The sequence below is a fragment of the Vipera ursinii genome, assembly GCF_947247035.1.
Source record: "Vipera ursinii genome assembly, chromosome: 17".
Lineage (NCBI taxonomy): Eukaryota > Metazoa > Chordata > Lepidosauria > Squamata > Viperidae > Vipera > Vipera ursinii.
The window spans coordinates 2,056,700-2,083,037 of record NC_139530.1 but is presented as its reverse complement, the minus strand read 5'-3'; the positions used below and the strand labels follow the sequence as shown (position 1 = coordinate 2,083,037).

The 26,338-nt window shown below is 46.5% G+C and overlaps 3 protein-coding genes across 9 annotated transcripts in view; all 3 read left to right on the top strand.

Annotated features, from left to right (window-relative positions):
- Window positions 1-14,704, top strand: part of LOC310648042 (uncharacterized protein) — a 19,598-nt gene extending 4,894 nt beyond the window's left edge. For 3 of the 7 annotated variants that reach the window (XM_083375677.1, XM_083375678.1, XM_083375676.1), the window contains 13 exons: window positions 2,049-2,123; window positions 2,628-2,677; window positions 3,416-3,469; window positions 5,016-5,166; window positions 5,280-5,362; window positions 5,842-5,988; window positions 7,156-7,449; window positions 7,993-8,099; window positions 9,985-10,184; window positions 11,509-11,576; window positions 13,018-13,188; window positions 13,628-13,699; window positions 14,117-14,703. In XM_083375677.1, coding sequence (XP_083231803.1) covers window positions 2,049-2,123; window positions 2,628-2,677; window positions 3,416-3,469; window positions 5,016-5,166; window positions 5,280-5,362; window positions 5,842-5,988; window positions 7,156-7,449; window positions 7,993-8,099; window positions 9,985-10,184; window positions 11,509-11,576; window positions 13,018-13,188; window positions 13,628-13,699; window positions 14,117-14,218 — 1,574 coding nt within the window. In that variant the 3' untranslated portion in view covers window positions 14,219-14,703. Of the gene's footprint in view, window positions 1-1,870; window positions 2,124-2,627; window positions 2,678-3,415; window positions 3,470-5,015; window positions 5,167-5,279; window positions 5,363-5,841; window positions 5,989-7,155; window positions 7,450-7,992; window positions 8,100-9,984; window positions 10,185-11,508; window positions 11,577-13,017; window positions 13,189-13,627; window positions 13,700-14,116 lie in introns of all 7 variants that reach the window. The other 4 variants (XM_083375679.1, XM_083375681.1, XM_083375680.1 and 1 more) reach the window with 2 other exon arrangements.
- A 3,352-nt stretch (window positions 14,705-18,056) lies between these two features.
- Window positions 18,057-21,741, top strand: FNDC10 (fibronectin type III domain containing 10). The gene has a single exon (XM_083375857.1). The coding sequence runs from the start codon at window positions 18,181-18,183 to the stop codon at window positions 18,850-18,852; it is 672 nt and encodes a 223-aa protein (XP_083231983.1). The 5' UTR covers window positions 18,057-18,180; the 3' UTR covers window positions 18,853-21,741.
- A 1,963-nt stretch (window positions 21,742-23,704) lies between these two features.
- On the top strand, window positions 23,705-24,805 carry LOC310647989 (actin-related protein T2-like; the record flags this gene model as incomplete). Its single annotated transcript, XM_083375621.1, has 1 exon — window positions 23,705-24,805. One exon carries the CDS (start codon window positions 23,705-23,707, stop codon window positions 24,803-24,805), a length of 1,101 nt encoding a protein of 366 aa, XP_083231747.1.
- Between the last annotated feature and the right edge of the window lie 1,533 nt (window positions 24,806-26,338).

The window sequence follows — 26,338 nt, the reverse complement described above, 5'->3', positions numbered from 1 at the left end:
TCACAAGGAGTTGGAGAGCGGCAAGAAGACAGGCATCAAAGAAAGGCATCAAATAGATAGGAAGAACAGATAGGCATCCAAAAGGGTAGAGGGTCTGTTGAGCGACCTTCCGATCATTCCATGAAAGAGGACTAGAAACTCAGCGCCTGAAGAGTAGAAACCTGGAGACATCCTAACAAGCAGATGGAGAGCGAATGTGAGTTAAGACACCCACCAGGCTAGAAACGGGCCAACCCTGATTTCTAATCCTTAGAAATCCTTAGCCATGAAAGCTAGCTGGGTGACCTTCGGCCTACTCTCTCTCTACTACTCTCTCTCAGTCCAACTCACAGTGCGATTGTCGTTTTGAGGAAAACAGGAGGAGAAAGGAGTAATTAGGTACATCCACCGCCTTGAGTTGTTTATTAAAAAAATAATAAAGGTGGGAGATAAATAAACACATGAATAAAACTAGATTGCAAAGGCTATATTCTGCCTTCAGTTGTATGTGCCACCTTCCTTTTGACTTTCTCCAGCATGCCAAAACTTAAAAAGAAATCTGCGCACCTGGCATTACGTGGCTCGCAATGCCCGGCTGACACGGAGAAAAGGCACCTTTTCTGAAAATCCCAGCGTTCTCTGCACACGTGTTCGGCCTCTGAAAATCCTTGTGACCCACTGCTTACACAACCCGTGTGTGTTTGTGCGGTGTTTTTATGTTTGCTTGCTTGGCATAGAACTTGGCTCTGGGCTCAGAAATTCTGGCCGAATGCCAGTTCCGGCCATTCTGGCTGGAGAGCTTTGGCCTGCTTTTCCAGCTGTTTCCTAGAATAGATCTGCAAAGAAGCAGAGACCCTTCAAAGCCCCCCCCCCCTTTTTTCAGGCCCAGTTGGGCTTGATCGAAAACCTTGGCATGAAATGCAGAAAAGCTTACCAGCGGTAGCCTGAGCCGCCACATTCAACCCTCCTGCCTCGCAAAGCTTTCATTTTGGCATATGCAGGTTTCCAGTCCATAGGGTGCTGCTGCCAAATGTTCTCTGAAACTTCAGATCTGATTCAACCATTCGGTTTCCCTGCCAGATAAACAAAATTTGATCAGTTGTTTTTTTTTAAAAAACCAACCAACCAACCAAACTTTGTAAAACGCCCAACTCCCTTTTCAAGCTTACAAAACACCGTTGTTAAATATCCAGGTTTTGAAAGAGGTCTTGGTCTTGTCTTGGCTTAGCGGATGGAAAAAGAATAATAACGGACAAGGAAGCCGTCTCCATTTTTTTAAAACTCAAAGGCAAAAGCAACAACTTCTAGTGCCACGTGCAAACTTTAGCTGGCTGCGGACAGAGGCTTTTGTGTTAGGTCACCATCTAATTTCAGGCTGAATTGGGAGTCAAGTTGCCAAAGTCAACTTCCCATTTCGTTTTATGTGCCATCAAGTCATTGTCCACTCTTAGCAACCACACAGATAAGACAATCTGTCCCTAATCTGGTTTTTCAGGTCTTGCAAAGTTGCACCTATCGGAAGTCAACATCTTAAAAATTCCTAAACTTTTGGCTGTACGTTTGGTGGCAAAGATTCAGGGGGTTATATGAAACATAAAGGCTAAAAGACGTAAAGACACTAAACTAAAAATACAGTGCAGGTTTGATCAACTATTAGAGCAACCCTGAATGTGGTTTCTTAATCCAGTGGGTCAAATTTTATATTCTTCCTTTCGTATAATACAATTCCTTTGCTTTGAAGGAGCTGAATATGGGAGTGGTTCTGATGCAGTTATCTTTATCATCCTCATCATTAGATTAGCATTTTGCTTTTTTTATTATTTTCCAGCAAAATTCTGATCCTTAATCACTATGTGGCAGGCAGGAATAATAATTCTTCATTATTCATTAGGTGACTATATTTACTGAATTTGATGGATGGAAATTGCAGGCAATCCATTTTCTGAAGCGAACTGAAGGCAAATGGACTCGTATTTTTTTTTTAAAAAAAGAAATATAGCTGTGTGAACATGTGGGCTGTATTTTCGTTTGTCATTCCATGCACACTTCTCTTTTCAACTCGGTTGCAGTCGTTTACGAGCACAGATCCCGTCTCGAACGTTCCTTGCAGAAAGAACGCGGCGAACACAAGAAAACGAAAGAAGGTGGGTTTCCCATCTCGGATCATGATGGGTTCTTTTGAAAGGATAATTCCAGTGTGATTTAATTCTTGACATTTAACCAAACAGAGGCAGGTTCCCTGGGCCACAAGACGGAAATGAATAGTGAAATCTTGCAGGACGGAATGCCTCTTTAGCTCAACGATGGCTAAAGTTGTCTGGCCCTGAAGAATTCATACGATAATCTAGGACAGGGGTGTTCGACCTTGGCAACTTTGAGTCTTGTAGAGTTCTCCAGTTCCTTACTTGATATGCCCAGGAATGCAGTGCATTCCAGTAACCGCTATCATAAATAGGTATTATTAGCTTAGACTAAAATTTTACTTGCTTCTCCAGGAATTATTCTGTTTAAATAGTGGGGACATTCCATCCTATTAACTTCATAAACTTCTCTGCAAGGTCAACCAAATTTCAGTAGAGCTGCATCTCACTGACTTCCCCATTCTTCCCGTACGTTTATTTTCTTTTTCCTTCTGCTTTGCCTTGTAGATTTTTTAGTATACAAACTGGAGGCTCAAGAAGCACTCAACAAAGAAAAGGTAGGTAAAACTGGGTCCCTTTGGAGGGCATATGTGTGTTTAAGAAAGGGAAGGAGAAAGTTTTAGAGGACTGGTCTAGATCCGAGGCACGCTAGATTCCAATGAATATCTTCTCTTCTTTCGCTAGCCCATCCTTACTCAAGTTCTCGGGAAAAGAAGCTAGGAAATTCAGTGTGCAAAACAAAGTTAACCAGCCACTGTGATCTTTTCATCTGTGTGGCAGGATTTAAAGTTGTCCTTAATAAAGAGAGAGCGTTGACACAATACGTAGACCAGGGGTAGGCAACCTTGGCTCTTTTATGACTCGTGGACTTCAACCCCCAGAATTCCTGAGCCAGCATGGCTCCGCATGGAAACCTCTCCCTTTCCCCTCAGCGTAGCTGACTCAGGAATTCTGGGAGTTGAAGTCCACGAGTCATAAAAGAGCCAAGGTTGCCTACCCCTGACGTAGACCAAGAAGTTGCATTTTTAATGTGCTAAGTTTGATTTTCTTGAATCTGCAAGAGAGTCTTGGTAAGTTAGAAGATTCTAGCCTATTTGCTCAGAGGGTGATTTGAGGCACTGTGTGATCCTGGGAGGGGGTTAATTCAAGACTAGAATTCAGTGAAGGCCATTAAGCGATGCCAACCCAGCTGGAGAGTTGAGGAGGGCTTCATGCAAGTTTAAGAGAAAGAGATAATAGTGAATTATTTGCACAGTTAGTTGCACTCATTATTATTGTGATTTTTCTCACTGCAGCAAGATTCTATGAACAGATACGGTGCCTTAAGTTCACAGCACAAGATATTGAAGGTAAGGAGAGCCTTTTTCATCTTGTACTTATAAATTAGGTTAGTCTGGGTAGAATCTGGCTCTCTAGACATGCGCTGGGGAGCACTTGTCTCCATTCAGGGCAATGTAACCCAGGATCTTACTTTTCAACATCTCCCAGCATTCAGGTTACCCACAATTCAAACCTGAGATAAACCAAGTTTCTTCAAACTCTTTTTATTAGTCAGAGGTTTGCTGCCCTGCCTTGGATAAGAACAGGAGTCTGTCAAGCCAAGCCTCCTGTGGGAACAAGGGGATTTTAAAACCCTAGGATCTGAGTAATGTTGGCAACCCTACATTATCCTTTGCTAATTGCCGCAGACCACGGAGGGTGTGTGTGTGTGTGTTGCAGAAACAATGAGGAACACTGCAAGCAAGAAGAGCCAGAATGGCAAATATTCCTACCTCATTCAATTTAGCACACACACACACACACACACACACAATCCCTGCGCACCAACACACTGGAGGATGCCTGGATGGAAAACGGGCCAGGCCAGTTAAACCCCATAAATCTCTTCCCTCCTGCTGCTCAAGTAAAAGCTGCAATTATTTTGCTTGTAAACTTGGCCATGTTAAGTAGCACTGCGCCATTGCGTCACGCCATCGGGGCTATCGATTATGTGTCAGCTCTGCCTGATGGAGGAGCAGTGGCTGCAGCCCTGAGTGCATTTCCCCGAGACTCACTCAGGGAACAGAGACTTCAACTCTCCTGGATCGGCTTGTTCGGGGGCTTAAATGAGAAACCGCCCCTTGAGCCAGTTGCAAAATGGGCTCCGTTGGAGAAGGATACATTAAGATGTAAGGAAGACAAAAGCGTGCCCGGTTCCGTGAGAATCCGAGCTCAGAAAATCCTTTTGCAGGAAGAATTTCAATCCTGTTGTTGTTGGGGGTTTTTTCTTCCGCCAACTGGATTTTATTCCTTTTGGATACCGCGTTTAGAGAGGGAATCCTCTCCAGCTGCTACCGTACTTAAATACAGGTGGTCCTCAGCTTGCAACCACAAACTTAGCCCAAAGGTTCTGTGGCTAAGTGAGACATTTGTTAAGTGGCTTTCGCCCCATTTTACGACCTTTCTTGCCACAGTACTTAAGTGATTGACTGCAGTTGTTAAGTTAACAACGTGGTTGTTAAGTGGAACCTGGCTTCCTCCCCCCCCCCACTGCCCCCCTCGTCGACTTTGCTGGTCAAGAGGTCGCAAAAGATGATCACGTGACCCTGGGAGGCTGCGACCGTCATAAATAGGACTCAGTTGCCAAGTGTCCGAATTTTAATCACGTGGCCATGGGGAAGCTGCAACGGTCGTAAGTGTAGAAAACAGCCATAAGCTGCTTTTTTCCCCGTGCCGTTGTAACTTTGGTCAGTGTTGTAAATTGAGGATTGCCTGTAGCTTGGACTCTGCCTGTCATTTAAACCTGCCCGGCTGGGTTTAGGATGAACAGATGAAAATGTGCACTATAAATTGTGAAATTTGGGAAGGCGGAAATGAGACACGGCCTTCTTTCTGGGCGGTCTGCTCCCTCCCCAGAACCAGCACGAAGAAGTCAAGAAGCAGTTTTTGGACCTGCAACTGCAACACAACGGGCTGAAACTGGAGCACCGCAAAGCGCTGGAGACTCACAGCCAGAAATATTCCCAGTTGCAGCGGGAGAAGGAGAACGAGGCGGTGGGATTACAAGGTGGGGGGAGGCCAGAGGCGGCATCTGAACCCCTCTAGCAGGAGGAGAAAGGTGTGTGTGGGGGGGTGAAAGACGGGAGAAGGCCTTTTAACCAACTTGAATTGAATTTCTAGATACTATTTTTAAGCTAAGGGAAGAAAGCAGACTGCTTCGTAAGGCCCACCAGGATGTTCACTCGCAACTCCTCAATGCTCAGGTAACTCCACGCTCGGTTCTCCGTGAAAGCCCTCGGCCCTGTCCGGAGGTGCTGAACCTCAGCGCCCATGGTCCACAACTCGCATAGCCAAAGCTTGAAAGATGGGCCTCCCTTAACATAAGAGAACAACTCCCCCACCCCACCCCCCAAGATGGCAGATGGCCAACCTGGGACCCTCCAAAGGGAAGGCCGCTTTAAGGGAGTTCACCTGGGGAACTCACTGCCACTGGATAGGAAGACCATTCCGGTAGATGGCTTCCGAAAGCGATTAGAGAAATGTGGAGTGGAAAGGCAACTCTAGGACAACTTGGGGGGGCCCGGATAACTGCTGTGGGAAAGGAGTACGAAGAAAAACCGATCCGTCTTTATTTCCTAGAGGGACTTGGGGAATCCATGGCGTGATCTAATAGGCTTCTTCTTCTGCAAGGTCTAAAACTTTGGCAATTTTGCGGACATCTTCTTCTTTGCTCCCCCTCCAGGTCCAGATGGAAGAGTTCCGTAAACTCAAGGAAACCCTTCAGAAGATGCCAAGTTTTAAGGATGCAGGAACAGCCAAAGAGCAGCAGAGGCCACCTCGTTTCGGTCAGCCTCTGGGGTCGAGCGTGTTGCAGTTTGCTAGGCCCGAGGTACAATATTCCCGTTTTAAGTTCCCTTCCAAAGGTTTCACCATTTCCTTTGAAATGCCAGGGGGAAAGCCAGGCTGGTGCCAGGTTCCTTTCTTCGAGAACCAGCCAGCGCTTGTTCTCCTTTAAGCCTGGGATTTTTTGAATGAGCAAAGAATTAGGCTAAAACAACATGCGCTTCTGTTTCTCCACTGCTCGGGAGGCAGTTTGTAGCAAAGCGCTGCTGACCTGGTGATCAAACCAGCTTGGAAAACAAATCAATCATGTAAGACAACAATTCAGAACTCAAAGAGGTTAAAATTCCAGCAGTTTCAATAAATCCGGGGCCAGGATCCTCCAGATGTTTGCCGGAGTTGAAATCAGCTGGGAAACCATTTAAGGGTGGGGGTGGGGGGGCAGAAATGCCTTATCTCCAGTTTTGGCCTGCTTCGTTTCAGAAGGCGAAGAAGGTTCAGGACAAAGTCCATGTCTTCCAGATGTATTTTCTCTCCCCTCATTATCATCCCCTTTCCTGGCATATCTGTAGGATACGCCGTGGTGGCCTGCAATGTTCTCATTTCATTGCCATTTTTCCCCCCACTCTGTATATCTGGGGGAGGATCTGTAAGTTGCATTGGAAGGCAGGAGGCATGTCACTGTAATAAATAAACAGGAGATGATGGGCAGGTTCTTTAGCAAACCTGAGCTCGTCATAAATTTGGCAGAGATGTCACGGTGAGTTAGGAGGCTTAGAGTTCTGCTAGACAAGGGACCAGAAGCCAGAGCAATTCCTTAAGGGCTAATCTGGTGTGGTTCCAACATCTCGTCCCAGTTAGTAGCCCAGTCCATCAATGTCAGCCCGTATTTTAGAAGACATCTTTCTCCAAATCTGAATTCTTTATGGAGCCAAAACATGATCAGCAGGACTGGGTAAATCCAAAGGTTTAGAACAGTAGCGACAATGAAAAGAGGACACCGAAAAACAGCAGAAGAGCTCAAAACGAATTGGGTTTGGTTCACTGGCACCGAAAAAGGAGAATGGAATGGAGTTTTATGGAGGAGGAGGAGGAGGAGGTTTGCAGTCTTTGCTGGAACCTCCAGCCGAGACACTCTATCATGCCAACGCTTGTCTGCTCTTGTTTTTGTTTCTGGACAGTCTTTCTCAAGTCTACTTTATGCTCCCCTTTCTAGGCTTCCAAGGGCGATGGCATTAAAGCACCTTTGGGACCTCAGGACCAAGCTGTGATTCCAGGTGGGAACTCTTTTGCCATTCCACCCCCTGGGATCAAACGTCGAGAAGAGAACCTGCTGCATGAAAACCGTATTTCACATAACAATGGAGCCAGACCCCAAGGGGACATGCTGTTTGATCAACTGACCCCACCTAAGGAGGTTAATTTGCCTTTTGCAGCTCAGCCACCAGCCCAGCGTAAAGATGCCCCCATGATTCGTTACACCCGGATGATGAATAGTGTGCAGAACCAGGTGAGAATATTCATATGCTTTTGGTCCAAGCATAAACTAGATTAAATAGTTTTGGACAGACAGAAGCCTAGTTGAGTGGACTAACGAAGTCAAGTAAGAAGCCATCAGCACCACGGACAGCTTCCAGTAGGAAGTTATAATATAGTTATTGATTTCTTAAGCAAAGATAACATCTCTTTTGAGTTGAGCTCAATGGGTTGACTCTTTGGGGCCGCATATGGAAGTAGTTTGATGAGGTCTTCTTTGAGAGGGCCTCCAACTCTAGAAGTTTCCTCAGGGTCTCCTATCCAGATCTGGCGCGCTGCAGCTTTGAAATGAATTTAAATGAGTGGTTAAATCAAAGTAATAGGCTCAATAGGCGTGGCTTTGCACGTCGTAGAAATAATGCAGAGAAATCTTCAATCCCTGTTCAGTTCAATTTTCCCTTCCTCCTTTAAAGGGAGGTGAGGCTGGGAGGCAATCCCTGATCTGGAATCTTTCCGACAATTGAGATTTAGGTCTAAACACGGTACAGTTTTTCTTTTACGCTCTTTTTTATTTCAGGATCCGGAAGCAGGGCAGAACACGCAGGGGCAACATCAAGCCGCTTTGGAGGAAAGTTGGGTTTCAGAAGATAATCTCTCCAACAAGCAGAACCAACAGGTGCAGAGGTATTTGCTCTTTCCGAATTGAAAGGCCCAGTCTGGCTGTGAAACAACAGAGTGTTGTTTGCTGTGAAACAAACAGCAATGTCTCAGGGTCATGTGATCGCCACCTTTTGTGACCTTCTGACAACCAAAGTCAATAAGGAAGCCAGATGCATTTAGCAACCATGCTACTAACTTAACATCTGCAACCATTCACTTAACAACTGTGGCATGAAAGGTCGTCAAATGGGGCAAAAATCACTTGAGAAAGGTCTTTCTTAGCAACAGAAATTTTGGGGTCAATTGTGGTTGTAAATCAAGGACCACCTATGCACTAAGGTTGCAAACAAGCAATCTGCGTTAGGGCTTAGTATACCGTGTGACCTCAATGTTAACACTGGGCAAGGGCAGACAAACAGTTGGACTCGAGCATCAGATGTCTGAAGCGTTGCTATGTGAAAACTGTGGCAATAATCATTTTTCCCAGGCTACTCTCCTTCTTCAGATCAACGGCAGGCTTGTCTCTCTCTCCCCCTCTGCCTTCTTTTCACTTAAAAGAGTTCTTCCCTTGAGCCACTGCCAAGATGCAATGCAATGTTCATGAAAGCTGGAACTATACGTCATGTTAAAAAATAGGCCAGCGTAAAAGACAAGAGGGGCTGAGAGCGAAATGAGTTTTGTTTTGTCTTGTTTACAAAAATTAAAAAGACGTCTGCGTTTTGATCTGGGATTTGGGTTCACGGAGGGATTGGAACATCTTCTCTTAAGAAAAAAAATTTTCCTCCTTTCCCGAGAAATCTTTTATTTCCCCCTCCGGATGTTTTAGGGTATTCGGGGTGAATGTCGTCTCCTTGCTCTGTTAGGCATCAAGTGCAGACATTCAAGAATGTCCTTGATGAGAAAAGCATAGTGGAAGGAGAGGCAGGGAAAAATATTATGGGGTTGGCAGACAACCACTAGGCTGTGCAGGAATGCTGGTGTGTGCCTCTTGACTCCAGTTGAGAAAAGCAGCAATGCACCGCACGCTGCTGGCCTTATGTCACTTGACCCCAAGATTAGTTCAAATGTTCCTCATTAAGCAGCATTAAGCAGCACTTCCAAATTGCCGTGTCCTTCTGCTGGCCTCTAATTAAACAGCCACCCATCAGGCCTCGTGGAAGAAATACAAGGAGAGATGGGACCCCCCCCCCCGACTTCCATCCGTTATTCCGAGATTGCGATAATCGGGAAGCTATGCAGGAAAAAAAGCTAACAAGGCTAATAACACGCGTTTCAAACATTCCTGGACTAAATGCAGGTGACGGAAATAAAAATTTGGGCCTCAAGGTTTTCACCACAGGGGTTGTGATGATCTCCTAGCCAGGACCACCTTTTTGCCTTCTGTCCATTCGACTATTTTTGTTAAAAACAAAGACGTTTCTAGCTCTTGCGGCACATCCAAGAAGGAAACACGAAATTGTTTTGATTTTGATGCACAACAACAACAACAACAAAATCTGACAATTGGAGATTCCCTCCTGTAGTACAGTGCTCAGTTCTCCCTGGCTGCATTCACACAACTCCTTTAACCAAGTCATAGAGGAGGAGGGGAAAAAAACAATGCCTAACAATTGGTATATGCACAGTTATGCTAAAATTGGTTGTTTATCTTCGATTGTTTAGGAAGGGTTTGAATCGGCCCTTTTGGTCACTTGACGTTTACAAGGAATCGGAAACTCGGAGTGAGTCCAGAAAATTCAAAAACCCAACTCTTGTGTGAAAACAGTGTGTGTTTTTGTGCTCAGAGTTGACAAAGGTCTTTTGCCTGTACCCCAAGAGAGCGCTGAGGGGCCACTTTTGATATAAGAAGCATGGCATTATCCGAAATGCATGGGAAAACACTGCTTGTAACGGTCATTTTCCTCCGCAGCTGGCAAGAGAGAGTCAACAAAGGCAACTTGCAGATGAATGATGGGAGAGCTTTTCCTTACCCACAAAGCCATCCACTGGATACCGTATCTGAGCGAGGCAGGGCAGATGGCAGTCAAGCACAGACAAGGACAGGGGGGCCGCGACACCCCATCTGGGGAGCTGAAAAAGGAGGAACAGATGACAGAGACCCGCACACCGGTAAGACTGAAGAGGGTGGGTTGAAAATGGGGCGAGGTTGGTCCCGTCGTCAGAGACAGAGCAGGGGAGACTTGTGTAGAGTCACTTCAAGATACAACAGGGCCTGCGTTATGAGGATAAGGTCGGGGTCCTGTTTTGCATTGTCTCAGATGGACAGGTAGTGAGTGGGACAGCCAAGGTACATCTTATCCAGCTTCTAAAGGTCCTTCTCCACCTTTTCAAGGTGAGCCAAGGTGGACTTGATCACGTTTCCAAAGATACCAGAAGTTGGGCCGACTTTACGGCTTCTTTTGTTATATTTATATCTCACTTTTCCTCAAAGTGGGTGCTTGGTTCCATCTTCAGCTGAGCGTTCACTTCCTAGCGAGGGTCAACCCACTGGCAGCCAGGACAGGGGACTTAGATATCCTTGTTCTTATTCCAACAATTTAGCCAGACATCCCCAGCCTTGACGATCTCCAGAAGCATGGTCTCCAACTCCCAGAATTCTCAGCCATGGCCATGCTGGTTGGTTAATTCTGGGAGCAGAAGTCCTTGTATATGGTAACTTCTCGGCTTGTGGGGGGGGGGAAAAAACTGCTGTGAGGACACAATCTTTTAAAATACATCCTCCACTTTACAATCTGAAATGACTGGGATTTGAAGTTGTTGTCTTCCCCTGGTCCTAAAACGAACTCTTCAACTCTTGCTCCATTCTCCTGTATGGTAGCCATAGCAGCCTTCAAGGCAGAGGCACAGGGGACAGATGCACTGCTGGCCCAGAACATGGAAAGAGCCAAGAGAGAGTTATAAAAGCTGCTCAACGCCTATAGAGAATATTGACCTGGCAGAAAATGGAACAGTGAGAAAGCAAATCTCCTCAGGTGGCTCTAGTTTTGCAACGTAAGCTGCCTGCAAGTAATATAAACCCTTCCGTTCCCCACCATCCAGTCAAGAGTTGAAGAAGCTTCTTGGATGAGAAGCGAAACGTCTTCAAAGAAGACGTTGCCTCTTGGAAAAAGCACCTCTGGGACATTGTGGTCAGTAGCTCCAGCAACTGAAGCCTGGTTAATTCCAGGCACTTCTGTGCTTTTCTGGATAAGCTTGCGGTCACGAGAGAGCCAGCCACCCCAAATGTTAACACTAGACAGTATCTGCAGAATATCAACGCACCCTCAGATACGTCAGTTGGAAATTGGATGGTAGGAAGAACAGAAAAAAGACATTTAAGAAACTGGTAGGGTGGCGTGCCCAGGAAATCTGGAAGTAGGCAAAGTCTTATTAAGTTTTTTTCAATCTTTTAATTCCCCCCCCCAACAATGTTTATTGACTTTGCTTTGTTCAGATGCTGGCCTGTTGAAGAACGAAAACCGCACACACCTCCAGAAGGAAGCAATTATCCAGAAACAGATGGTAAGCAAGGATGCTTTTTTCCTCCCCGTATGCAAAGAAGTAACTTGGGATTTAAAGCAAGGTCTGAAAAGTTATTTTTTTTTCTTGAAATGCTCAAAGAGTTATTTAGATGGGAGCAAACCCAGGCTTCAAATGAATAAGAACTGCCAAGTGCAGCTGGCAGTTGCACTGGGCTACAGTTGGGGGCATGGGGGGGGGGAGAGAACAGGATTTAAGGCCCTCTGGAACAGCTAATAGCTTTCTCTCTCAATTTCTTTATCCTCTTTTCAAAAATCACCCATGCTAGCAACCACCATCACATTTTCCAGTAGGGAGTTCCAAAATGTAATGAGATGGAGGGGGATTTGGTGTTTGCCCAATTCAGTTTGCTAAAGAAAGCACTGTGTACTGAACATTATGCAAACACCGTTGTATTTTGCTAAAGGGGGAAGGTAAGGTGTTGTGGGAACCAATCATGGTTTGACTGGTTCAGTCTGTCTCTTCAGATAGATCTATGTTAGCGTGATTTTTTTTTTAAAAAAAAAGGGTAGGGAAATTTATTTCTACCCCACCACACATACCTACACAACTGTGCACATTTTATAAACTACTGACAAATTCTTTCCCCTTCACACAGAAATTAATCTGCGTTACGGACACAGTTTTATTTGGCCTTGCATTGGTAAAACAAACATTCCTTCGGCTCAGAAACATTTTTAACTAAAACCAATATCATATAGTGGGATTTTCCTCCAATGGGATTTCCCCATGTATTTTACCAGGAAACATAAGATAGGGCAGCCTAGAAAAGTCAGTGCCCTCCCAACCGTACCCAAGCACTCCGAGTTTGTTGGCGATGTCCATTTTGCTCTCCGAGTTCATGGTGACATAACCCTAACCCTATATATTAAAACAGCCTCCCCTGCTTCTCTAGGGCAACAGTTCTCAAACATTTGGGATCCCTTTAAAAGGTAAAGGTAAAGGTTCCCCCGCACATGCATGCTAGTCGTTTCCAACTCTAGGGGCCGGTGCTCATCTCCGTTTCATAGCCGAAGAGCCAGCGCTTGTCCGAGGACGTCTCCGTGGTCATGTGGCCGGCATGACTAGACGCCAAAGGCGCACGGAACGCTGTTACCTTCCCACCGTAGCGGTCCCTATTTTTCTACTTGCATTTTTACGTGCTTTCGAACTGCTAGGTGGGCAGAAGCTGGGACGAGTAACAGGCGCTCACTCTGCTACGCGGCACTCGGGATTCGACCCGCCAAACTGCCGACCTTCCGATCGACAAGCTCAGCGTCCTAACGACTACCACGCATGTGCAGGGGAACCTTTACCTTTACCTTACTGGAATCGTGGCAAAAGTCCCTTTCCTGACCTGGTTTACCTCGAAGGGCTGACCCCTTGTATAATAAATATAATAAATCAAATCAAATCAAATCAAGTGACTCCTCTCTTCCCTCAGGGACCTAAAGATGCTGCTGATCCAGCTCAGGATCCCAACAATCAAGGGGAAGATGAGTTTGAGGAGGCAGAACTGGAACGACCCAGCTTTGAAGAAAAAACGGATCCGGCTAAACAAACAAGCCACCAGACAAATCGGCCGGCTCATGCTGCGAGCAAGGAAAAGCTACCGGTTTGTTTTATCCCTCTTGGAAGGTGGGTGGAGGGACGCAGGAACCAACGTGAAAGGGAAGGTGTTTGTAGACAAACCAAAGAGCAGACTTCCGCACAGGCTGGGCCCTGGGATCCAGAGCGCTGGGATTTTTGGCGATCCCTCCGAAGAAAGCAGCTTCTAGTGTTTTCCGATTTAAAACAAATTCGTCACAGTTCGACAGTGGCCCGCTTGGGTTCCTTCAGTTGTAAATAGTTTTGAAGGGGATTTCTTGGTCCGTGAGGGGTTTCCCTCCCCTCAAAAAGGTCTAGTTTGGCTATGCTGAATTTTCAGCCACGTCGAAGCGCATGGGCATCCCGAGGCTGCTGGCCTTTAGCAATCCGGCCATTTTAAAATATGTCTTTTATTTCTCAGCATGTCACTTGACTAATTGTATTTTGGTCTGTGCTTTGTTTCCCAGGGAGCCGATCGGCCAAATAAAGCCACTGACAGTTTAATGGATGATTATCAGGAGGACCAAGAACAAGATCCTGTATGAAGCTTGGGGATGTTGTTGTTTTTTTCCTGTTTTTTTTTTCCTCATAGGCCATCTTTCTGTGAGCATCCTGGTTTATGGGTAGAGGTTTCCTAAGTGCTGGTCTGCCTTCAAGCGAGGCTGGTTGCTTAGGGCAAGTAAGGGCCCTTTCCAGGTGACCACGTCTGCAAATTTGGAATGGAACTGTTTTCCTCCTTGATTCGTTTCCATCCATTACTTCTTGTCCTGCCTTCAAGTGCTGTGCTATGTTTTTTGGCAGCCCCTCAGATATTGAAACACTTATCACGTCATCCCCAGTCCTTCTTTTCTTTAAACTAGACGTACCCAATTCCTGTAACTGTTCCTTTATATTTAGCCTCCCGTCCCCTTTGCTGCTCTTCTCTCCGCTCTTTCTACTTCCTGTTGTCTTTGCAGGAGGACCACGGAGGTGAGGTCGGTGACCCTGAAGATTTGGAACAGTTCCATCAACCCAAAGGCCATGTTGGAGATGTGGACAGGAAAGAGGACTACTTTTGACAGTGGGCTGGGAGGCAGCGCCAAGCCACCAAGTTTGATCCAAACCAAAGACGGACTGTTGCAATAAACATGGGCTACTTTAGTTGAAACTGCCAGGAGAGGTGCAGAGTTCATTCCATCTGTCTTCAGAAAGTCATTGGCTGCGTTGACCAATGGAGATGCTATATTTCCTCACCCTCCCGTTAGCGAGGGCAGGCTTGACACGCAGTGCCAACCTGTCAGAATGCTACCGCGAATACAAACTTCAGAATGTTTCTTCATGGGGATAAGGAGCTCAAAATATCAAAAATTCTCCCTTTGGAAGACTCCTACCCTCTTACTCTCGTTTGGACCATCGGCAAAGCCTGATGTAACACAGAAATTTTGGGCTACTTGTGTTTCCTTTTGCCCCATTTCAGATTTACCTGACTTCCATTCAGAGCAACCTCATCACCTTTCTATGTATGTATGTATATATATATATAAAGAGGATCCATTTGGTAACAAGTTGTCCCGTTATTTGTCCGGTTTTGTAAATGGATCAGTAGCGAGGGGGAACTATTGTTTCGATATAATGAGAACACAAAGAGAGCTCAACTGGAGGCTGCTGCTGATTGACAAATGCGTAACATGCAAAGGCAGGCATGTTTGTTCAAAACGGATTCATCCTTCTGCAACTGGCAGTGTGGGAACTTGTGCCAGCAAGCAACTTCAGATTCTTTCTTTTTTTTTAAGGGTTGAGAAATATTTGCATTTTTTTTAAAAAAAATCACATTGGGAAAACATTTGCATCTCTTTAACACCTTTGGGGGGGAGAGTGATTTTCAAAGGCCAAGGTTTGTATAATTGTTAGGTTGGGCAGCTGGGCGGGAGCTGTTCAGAAGTGGAGCCCTCACTAAATAGCAAAATTAGACCAGGCTGACCAGTTTATCAAAGGGGGGGGGGAAGAATAACAAATGCCTTTTCTCCCGTTTCCCACTTTTCAATCAAAGGGGAAGGGAGGAGAAGGGCAAAACTGGTCAACGTATTTATACCATTAAATGTAGCACTGCCGGAATGGAACTGGAAATTAGGAATCTGTTGATGGCTCATAGTCTCTATGGCAATTCCCCGTAATGGCTGGGGAATTCTGGGAGTTGAAGTCCATGTATCTTATAATTACCAAGGCTGAGAAGCATTGCACTATAGGTTGGGGGATACACTGTGGAAGATCCAAATAATTTATTATTTATTTATTTTATTGGATTTGTATACCACCCTATTCCCGTAGGACTCAGGGCGGTTTACGGCACATTAGAGAGAAGAAAAACAAGTACGACTATAATGGGCATGTAGAACTAGAAGACTAACCAATAATATGAGATTGCAAATATCACTGTGAAATTACCTACGTGGTTGAATCGCTATGGAAGGCCTACACAGAACATAGAATTATAGGGCTGGAAGGGACTTCAGACAAACCAGAAGTTAGATCAATATTTGTATTTCTCCGATTCGCCTCTTTGAGTTTCTGCCAAGAGACCTTTTTGTTGCTTTTGAGAGGAAGCCCGTGAGGCTGTACATAAGAGGCGGGACTAAGCTGGCCTGCCAGGAGGGGTCCAAGTTGGACATCAAAGGAGAAGTGTTTCAAACAGAAAGACTTGGGACGGCATCAAAGGTCAACTCTGCAGAGAAGCCAGGGCCCTTCAGAGAGCACCAAAGGACAACAGGAGCCGGTGTCTCCAACAAGAGAAGAACTCGGATTGTGGAAATGCTGCTAGGCTTCCATAAACGTATTGAGCAGAGAGATGAGGCCTCTTCCAAATTTTGATTTAATGCATCCCAGTCCCTGGCTGCCTGCTATAAATAGCGCTTTCCAAACAGATTAATCCGAAGCTGATTCATCTGCCTGGCCACGTCGCAGGAAAGCCACGTTTCCAATTCACTCAGGGGTTGCAGAGATGCGAGGCCTTTCACCAGCTGCCTGATCAAAGCTGACCCAGGCTGGATTCAGGGAGGTTGGCTTCCCCACAAAACCTCCACCGAGAAATGAAGAGCACAGGCAGATTTTCCACTTGCATTTGTGGTTAAATGGCCCAGCTTCCCTGCTCAGCATATACAGCCAATGCACTTTCATTTTAATTAGGCTTCTTTTATTAGGATTCCAAGCTTAGCTGGAAGTGCACATTCCCTAGGGCAAAAAAGGTAAAACATTTGGGGCTGGGGGCTAGAGTGAGCACAGAATATGTGGAATTTTTAAAGTCTGTGTTGAGTGCCCTCTGGTGGACACGTCACAAATCACATTTTTTTTTATCAACAAGGAAGCTGGGACCCACCAAATGGGCTAAGAAACTTTTTACCTTTCCCACAAAACTTTTTTTCCCCTGCCATTTTATTTTTATTACCAAAGGATGCTCGGTGAATTTTGGAAGCTTATTCAAGACACCAGTTAGGTAAACCAAGGGTGTTGTGATGTGAACTCAAGCCTTTTAAGCTCCTAATTGAATTCGGAGTAACGGCTTGCTTTTCAGAGCTGAAAGGGAAAGAAACGGCCTGGCTCTGAAAAACTGTTATTTTGATCTCACAAGTCTGCTGAGTCTCTTTAGACTGAGCAGATTCTAAATTTGGCTTCATTGACAGTCAGGACAGCTCGGTGTCCCTGACAAGGTTTTTATTAATGTCTGTTTGCAGAGAGCTGGCTGTTCCTAGCGCAGGCAGTTTCTGCAGAGGAGCCAAATTCTGCACGGCCAAATTCGTGCAAAGGCAGGCATTTTTCCAAAGGCCCCCAAAAAGTAAAGATTCCTCTGGATGACGCAAAAGAGAGGATCTCCTACAAGTGGAAATAGAATCTAAGTGAGTTCACTAGGCGCTTCCAAGCAGTTTTCTTCGCTGTCTTCTGCGATATTTTTTTGCAAATTCCCGGTCTAAGCAATTTCTTCCCAGCTTCAGCTTCTCGAATGAGAAGCGAAACGTCTTCTTAGAAAAAAAAACAAAAAAAGAAGACAGTCCACCTGCCTCTTGAAAAAGCACCTTTGGGACAACCAGGACCTGGATGACGGAGAATCTCCACCCACCTCCAACCCTCTTGGTTTTCACCAGCTTCCCAACTTGCAAAGGGTAAGGAGGATCTGGGCATTGCTGCAAAGGGGGCGAGGGGCAGAGAGTTCACACGCACCGAGGTTGGGCGAGACGTTTAAGCATCCCTGGCGGGGGCTTCGGGCTCCAGATGCCGCACTCCGACACAGCCAGCCCGGAAGGCGCCCGGCGCGCGTCCAAGCTGCCCGAGAAAGTAGCGCAAAACTTTATGATGATCACTTTGTCACTGAATGTACACCAATCGGCATACATCAAAATGAAATTTCGTGGCATACGGCTCTCAAAGGGTCACCCCCTCCGATCTACACTCCTCGTTCGGGGCCCGCTCAAATTTCACCTGGTCCATTTTAGTCTCTAGGGCAGGGGTAGGCAACCTCGGCTCTTTTATGACTCGTGGACTTCAACTCCCAGAATTCCTGAGCCAGCCAAGCTGGCTCAGGAATTCTGGGAGTTGAAGTCCACGAGTCATAAAAGAGCCGAGGTTGCCTATCCATGCTCTCTAGGGAGTGAACGATGGCACACAGGACAGATGGAAACGGGGGGGGGGGGGACCCTCCATGTGGATTAGCCCTCAAAGTTCGCTTGCATTCCGACAACCTCGCCTCCTTTCCTTTTTCTGATCCTGACTCGGAAGATTCATTCCGCAAGCAAACTTCTCCACCACTCGGCTTCCACGCGAGACTCCAGGGCGGCGTCGGGAGGCAGGGAAGCGGGCGGGCCAGGGGCGGAGTTGGCCGGCCCTCCCCGGGCGGAGATGCCAGGAGGCGCCGGGCCGTCTCCAAGCGGCCACTTTGAAAATGCCTCCGCCGTTTGGCCGGGAAAGGCCAGGGGAGCCGACCATCGGCCCAGCCCGACGCGCAGGCTTCCCGGGGCCGGCGCGCTAGAGACCTCCATCCAGCCCGGCCAGCATGTGGGCTCTCTGCTTCCTGACGACCCTGCTGCTTCGCCCGGGAAGCGCGCCGGGCGCTTGGGGAGCCGAGCCGAAGGCGGAGCGCGGAGCCGGGCAAGAGAGGGCGTCGTCGGGGGGCCCGGAGGAGCCCTGGTGCCCCTACAAGGTGCTGAGCGAGGAAGGCAGCCCGGGCCGGCTCTGTTTCCGCAGCCCGGCGCGGGGCTTCCAGTGCGCTCCGGACCGCTGCACGGCTCATCGCTCGCCCGGCCGCGCCCTGCTGGCCAACGTGCTCCGCAACGGCAGCGTCCTGCTGCAGTGGGCCTGGCCCTGGCCCCTGCCCGCCCTGCGCGGCTTCGCCCTCTCCTGCTCGTGGGAAGGCGCCTACACGCGTTTCCAGTGCGAGAGCGTGCGCCTGGGCACCGCCTGCCGGGATTACTTGCTGGCCGAGCCGCACGGCAGCGTCCGCTACCGCCTCTGCCTGCAGCCCCTCCTGGCCGAGGCCAACCGCAGCGGGGCCGAGCCGCCCGCCGAGTGCGTGGAGTTCACCGTGGAGCCGGCCGGCATGCGGGACATCGTCATCGCCATGACGGCCGTCGGGGGCTCCATCTGCGTCATGCTGGTGCTCATCTGCCTCCTCGTGGCTTACCTCACCGAGAACCTCACGCCCGCCGCGGCCAAGCGGGCACGCTGAGCCCGACGGCCTCGGCTGCCGGGTCTGGCGGCAGCCCTCCGAGGGCGGCTCCGGGCTTCCCACCGGGTTTGGCCGGCGGGATTGCGGCTCTGCCCCACATCCAGCTTCCTTCCCGCTGGGTCAGGACTACAAGCCCCGGCTAAAGCGCTCGTTCCCATGTCTGGTGGCTTGAGGCGTCCGGGGAGGCGTAGTTTGGACAGAAGTTGGAGGGCAGGTCCCTTGCCTGGCTTGGAAAGAAGAGCAGGGGTTCAAGATCTCTCTCTCTCTCTCTCACACACACACACACACACACACACACACACACACACCCAGAGGAAAGGGTTTCTTCCACTGAGGAGTAGACCGCCTCTCCCCCCCCTCCCCGAGTCACTCTTCAGGCTTTTGGTTTGGCAGTATGGACCGAGCCTGGAAAGCTGGACTGGATGGGAGACCACCAGGAGATCTCACGAGTGTAGGCTCCCAGGAGATGGCGGTGGCCCACCATTTTTTGTAGCGTTGGGTGCAGTCCGTAAGGTTGCCGGGAGTTGAGATGAATTAGGAGATGTCACGTTTGCCTTTTTTTCTTTGGAGCGAAGAGAAAATCCTTGCCTGCCCCACGGAAGGGGAGACAGGCGGCTTCTGACGTACACATGATCCTCCAGCTACCTGGCGTTCATTTGGGGTGGGGGCTCTTGGGATGGTCTGCGCTGGGGGGGGAAATGACTTCTCTTGAAAGGGGTTGCTGGAGCTGATCCAGAGCAGAAGTGCACCAATGTGCGGCAAACTTTTCAATTGATGACTGGATATAAGCAGTGCCGCCTGCCTCCACCTTGGGAGAATCCGTTGGGAATGTGTAGCAGCTTGCCAAATTTCCCATAGGGCGTTTTCTATGTGGGGATTGGTTAGGGTTTGAACTCAGAAGCGGCAATGTGCAGAGGAGAAGGCGCCTTTCTTGAAACAGTCTTCCAACTGTCCCGGCCACATACATTTGAAAAGCCTTCATCTGAATTTGAATCAATGCAGAACGCCCATTTTGGAATCTGGATGTGGATTTATCCATGGGGGGGGGGGGAAGCGGATCATGCCTTGGGCTGAAGCTGTATGTAGCAATTTCCTCCTTGTTCCTTGCCTTTCTCCAATTACCTTGCCTTCAAACCTTCAGTAAACGCTCCGCTTTCTCTTTGGCCTTTTTTTTTTTTTAAAAAATTAAGTTTCAAGCCGGCTAGACAAAATGTTTTGAGGGCTGGTTTAGAGAGGATGATGGGTGCTCAGAAAAAAGTGCTTAGATGTTGCTCTTGCTGGTGAGAAGGACATCCGTTTTTCCCTGGATCAGTGCTGGGGGGGGGCAGGGGGGGAAAATGGTTGACTTTGTGTTGAAATGGTTTCATTCCATTCTCTGAGATGCCTACTGTGCAAGCCTATGCATGCCCACTGAGAAGTAAACTTCATTATTCAATGAGTTTGCTCCCAGTGAAGTGTACATTGGATTGCAATAGTGACCGTTAGTTAACTATCCTTGGATACCTATTCATGTGCTTGTGCATGTGGAATTTAAGATACTGTGAAATATTAAACAGAGTGGAATATAAATACTGACCAAAGTAGGCTTATTGCCTAAAAATGGCGATTACAAGTCAATTTCAGCTGTAACGAACAAACAAAAGCATTTATTAACTCATATCCCAGTTTTTCCCATCCCATCAAGGACCCCAGATGCTTGAGTAAAAAATAAAATATAAGCAGTTAAAAACCTGTGAAAATAACATTATTAACATTCCCCTTTGGTTTTAATCTGAGCAGTTTTAATCTTCCCTTATCTACAATCTGACTAATACCCTAGTGCGTTACGCAAATCCAACCTAGTGTGGTTTATTTTAATGCTTTATGGTTAAGGAATGACTTAAGCGGTTTTGAGAATCCAGAACTCTAGCTGTAACTTCAATTTTCAGCTGGGGATAGCTCTGAGGACATTTTCACAAAATGGCACATCAGCTACTTGCAAATAGGTATATATAAAATGAGAAGCCGTTACCGTGAAAGAAGAAAATTAACTTTGTAATGAATGACAAAGTGGGATTCTGGCTGAAGATGTCAACATCTCACTACTGGAGGCACTTTCTTGCTCCGGCTTCCATTCTGGCCCTTTGGGGGTTGACATCCAAGTTCAAAACTGGAAAGAAATAAAATTAAAGTCAGGACCAACCCAAGACATTCCACTGCCTGAAGCAAAGGGCGAAAGGCTGGAACAGTAGGGGTGATGCTTGTTTTGTGTCTGTGTTTTTTTTTAAAGCATTGATTCATCTATAGCCTTTTTATTCTGTCTCCAGGTGACAGGGTGATTAATATAAAAAAAGGCAGTTTCTATCAGCTTGTTTACAATCTAAAACAACCTGGAAGGAAAGAGCCCAAATGCCAAGTTAAATGTTACACGCCCTCGATAGAACTAGTCTTTCGGCTGGCTGCCACGCAGGATGTTTAAAGGGCTCTGAAAACTGAGATTATATCACAACCCTTGTGTCAGATTGTCTTTCTCTGCTCTACCCCAGTGCTTCTGTGATAGCTCCAATGTAGCCAGGCTAGGTTAATCATAATTCTGTGCCTTCAGGCTGAATTGTTGTCCTCTGCTTTTCCCGATTTCTGTTCTACAGCATAACCAAACTTCTCCATTACCGTAGTCTCTTTCACTAGGTGAGTTTGTGCACTTCTAGATTGGATGTCCACTCGTTCTTTTCCCGTGTAATCCCAGTGGAAATTAAGGAGACCCAACGTGTGTTGAGTGCACAGCTCCATCTTTGTGTTATTACGGTTACTGCTAGTTTTTTTTAAAAAAAATAATTAAAATAAATGCCTTTGAGGAGCAAGGTTTTTCTTTATCACCATGCAACATGAAGGAATAGGTTGAGAGCCATGTAAAGAAGGGAAGCTCCGTGGCTCTCAAGCCTCTCCATCGAAAACAAATAAAAGTGGATTAAAAACAAGAGTATGGCTCAACTTTCTTTTTTTTTGTTTGCTTTTGCACGTACCTTGGTACAATTAAAACCACAACCCCAAGTTTACAAAAGATGGGGCTCAGATGCATCAATATGGATGTGGTTGCTCGAGTAACATTTGTAACAAGAAGAAACAGTTCAGGCTGTGTCCTGTGTCAGCTTTTGTTGGGTGCCACCATCTCGGGTTGTAGTCCTAACTTCCGGAAGGATATGGATCTACTTCCTGTTCCTGTTGCAGATGGGTAGTTGAGCTTTCATCTTCTCATTTTTCTTGTTTAACCTGGCCTGTCTCTAGCTCAACGTTCCCTGCTCAATAGATCAGCTTCCAAACGTATGCTGTCGCTCAAAATATGTAGCACCCGCTGCAGGGTTGACACAGATTTCCTCTAGCAAGGATTGAATATCTTTAAAAACAGCTATCACTGGCAAGGAATTTTAAGTACAAAAACCCACCATATTCCTTTTTCACTCTCGTCTTTTTTTTCCTCTCTCTCTCTCTCCTGGTCTACCTAGTGAGTGAAAATAACTTTCTCTCTCTCTCTCATCTTTCCTTCCCCCTTACCCTTCTCTCCAAATAAAGGGTTTTTCCCCCCTTAAAAAAAGGGTGGGGGGAATAGCCAGGGTGGGGGAAGAGAAATAAAGCACTTTCCTCAGCATATAGACAAATAGAAAACAGGATGGGAATGGGTGTTTATTTTTAAATGGGATGATGAGCACGTGTGAGGCAGGAATAGAAATGCAACGGCACCAGACAGCTTCCTCAAAAAGCTGTAAATAAAGGCACCCCCCCCCCTTCACTTTGCCTTTCTCTTCTTCACCGGACAATCTTGATTTACATTAATAACTGTCATAGTTTTTAAAGGTGTGGTGGCTTATTAAAATGAAAGTGGGCATTTGTGCATTACTAGAATATATCCCCACCCTCCAAAAAAAAAGCCCATTGAAAATCTTAATGTGAAGATGGATACTAGTTTTAAGACTTTTAACTTTTTTCTTTTCTGGCTAAAGGTCTCAGTTAACTAAAGTTGCCATCCTAGACAGAAATTTAAGTTCCAGCAAGGCAAAGTCAAGCTAGGAAGGCTAAATGAAGCAAAGCAGAGATTGTGTTGCAAAGGCTTCAGTCCAAGAGAGAAATAAGCACCATGGATAGCTCTGGTGCCCAAGCTATGCAGCAGTCCAAATGTTGCTTCAGCAACAAATAAAAACAGATCTCCAAGAAGCAGACTCTCTTAAGATAAAGGCTGACACATCCTTCCTGTTTGTCCGTCATTGTGTGTGCCACTGCTCCTGCCCTTTCCCTGCCAATCATGGCTCCTTTGGGCAAATGGAACAGAGTCAAAAGTTTATTTACATTCGGATGTTTAACATTTTATGCCATTTGCAATGTCCTGCATCTTTTGTGACCTTCTGACAAGCGATGTCAATGGAAACCCTTCCTTAGGCTAACACTGATCTCCTTGCTTAGAAGGCGAAGCATTTGCTCAGCCAACCACAAGCTGATAGAATTTATTAAAGGAGAGGGGGGAAAAAATTTTCTCTTCTTAGATCTGTTCATATTTGTGTTGAGACATCTTTGGGATTTTCTTTCCACCGTTATTAAGTAAATCACTCCAATTGTTAGATTAGTTAAGTGAATTTGGCTTCCCCACTGACTTTGCCTGTCAAAAAGATTATAAAAGGTGATCACATGACCCCAGCTGATGGCAAAAATAGATATGATCCAAAGCTTCAGGGGTCTGGCAACTTGTCTGTTTAAATGAGTAAACTGGGACAGAATCTGTCCATTTGTGATGTCGAATATCTGAGAATGTTTCATTAACTGTCATTCCGAAAAAAGCCCAGATCCAAATCGTATTACTTTGGGCTCTTTCAATGACAGAGCCATGTCGAATGTCAGAGTCTTACAAACACCAGCTGTAATCATTGATAATGGATCCGGATCTTGCAAAGCTGGGATTTCTGGTGAGTCTGAACCAAAATCCATTGTCCCCTCTGTTGTTGGTCATTTCAAAGAGAGACCAGGGGAAATTTATATTGGAAGTAGTGCCCTCTCCAAGAAAGGGGCCTTGTTGAGTTATCCTGTTGAACGTGGCATTATTTCCTGTTGGGATGATATGGAGAAGCTGCTGACATATATCTACAAATATGAACTTGAAGTGAAGCCCAGCACAAGGCCTGCCTTTCTTTCAGAGCCCCCCAGGAATCCGCTGAAGAATCGGGAAAAAATCACCCAGGTCATGTTTGAAAACTTTAAAGTGCCGGCTTTGTACCTTGCGATCCAGGCTACTCTAGCTTTGTATACCTCGGCTCGTACCACCGGTTTGGTGCTGGACAGCGGAGACGGAGTAACCCATGCTGTCCCAATTTATGACGGATACTGTTTACCTCACGGGGTATCTAGACTCCCTGTGGCAGGAAAGGATGTGACGGACTACCTGGCTAATCTCCTTTTGGAGGACAACCCTGCTTTAGTGAGCCGAGCCAAGAAAACTGTGCTGAGGCTCATCAAAGAGAACTTCTGTTACGTGGCTTTGGATCCCAAACGAGAAGCTCCAAAGAAGGTGGAAGAGACTGTGAAGCTGCCCGATGGGAATACCATCAAAGTCCATCTGGATCTTTGCCAAGCACCAGAAATCCTTTTTACACCCAAGACCATCGGCGTTGAGGCACCGGGCATCCACACCATGATCATCAGGAGCATCCGGAAGTGTGACAAAGACATTTGGGCTCCTTTATTCGGGAATGTGGTTCTCTCAGGGGGGTCTTCCCTCTTCTTGGGCTTGGACGAAAGAATCTTTAAAGAGATTGAGCATCATGTCCCAAGCGGTGTTTCCATACGAATCGTAACGCCTCCGGAAAGGTCTTGCGCGGCTTGGGTGGGCGCATCTATTTTTAGTAGCTTGGCATCTTTTCAACCAATGTGGTTTACCCAGGAAGACTACAAAGAATTTGGGGTGGCTGGGATTCACCGGAAGTGTTTTTAGGAAGCCGGGAGGTTAAATTCTGCTGATGAAAATGTAGGAAAAAGGGTTTATGGAACCCAAAGCAAATTTTTAAAAGCTCATTTGGGAAACTATAAAATGATTAAAAGTGCACAACGGACAGTCGGTTGAGCAACATGTCTCTTGGTTTTGGACAAGGTCTTCACATTTGGATTATTTACATCTGTTTAGCCTTGTTTGAGAAGAGGGCTAGCTTTTATTTATTACTTGAGGAAGGGGTCCAGAGTAGGAGAAATTTTTTCAGGCTTCTCCCAGTTTTACTATTTTTTTTTCCTACCGAGAGGAAAGTCAAATTTTGTAAGACAGAAAAGGAGAAGAGCAATTTATTGTTTTCTTAACCCTGATATTTTAAAAACTCTTTTGTTTTAGCTTTTGCAATTCTCCAAGTAGAGGATTTTATACTTGAAGGGTTGGTAAAGCTATATTACAGGCACTGCAGTTAAATCTCTCTGGTTTGTTTTCTAAGGATGCTTGGGCTTACATTTTAACAAATCTTGGAATTACGTTGCTGGAAAAGTTTGGGAAAGAAACCCATTTTTCCATGTGCACACCAACCTATATTGTCCAGGTTTACGCACAAAACGAGCTGGCCACGTTACAACCTAGCAGTTGTGTTGTCCTCATGGAATAAACCTTGTTGCATTTAAAACATAATAGTTTGCTCAAGCCAGTCCCTAAACTAACCATGAAGGTCCACACCACACAACTAAGCTCAAGTGGGCTTGGTTAGTTAGCGGGTTAGAGACGATGTGTAGAAACCAGATATTCAATATTAACTCTTAACAATGGCATTCACACAACATGCTACTATTGGTTAAGACTGAACTTGAGTCTGTTTTTTATGGTTAACATGATGTACCAATATAAATTTAGGGTTAGCTGACAGCCCACTTAATTGTAGAAAAGTAGAAAAGGGGGTTCATTTCACAACTAGGATAAGTGTCTTGTGTGAATGCAGCCTGTCCTGGGAACTCAGTCCTCCAAAAGAGGGGAGACCATAACTCTGGGAATACCTAGCCAGCATGGGAGATGTAGTCCCAGTCCTCTGGAGGGCACTGATTGAAACGAAAGCCTGTCAGAAATCTTCTACCCGCTCTTCAACACTCCATTTCCAGCGTTTCTCTGAGCTAACCGCAAGTGCTCACGGGAAATGTATTCCTCCGGGCGGCGAAAAGGCCGCTTCGCGCCGAACGCTCGACGCTGGCCTACAAATCCCAGGATGCCTTGAGCGAAGCGACGGCGGTTAAACGGATCATCGTGGTGCGGTGTGCAAGAGTTGCTCCAGGGCCGCTAGGGCGGCGCTGTTTCCCCCCCCCTCGCCTTCAGGCTCTTTCCTTCTATGGAGCGTCGGAAACGTCTCCCAGAATACTCTAGAAACGCGAGTTACGGGAGTTGTTCCCCCCATAATCCCGTTTCTCCTCACAGACCGGGAGGACAAAACAAAACAAAAAACACCCTTATCTTTCGGAAGTACACTAAAAACAAGAGGGGGGAGGCTGGACGGACGTTCTTGCC

Coding starts and splice junctions, on each gene's coding strand:
- FNDC10 (XM_083375857.1), top strand. CDS start 18,181: ATGTGGGCTCTCTGCTTCCTGACGACCCTGCTGCTTCGCCCGGGAAGC.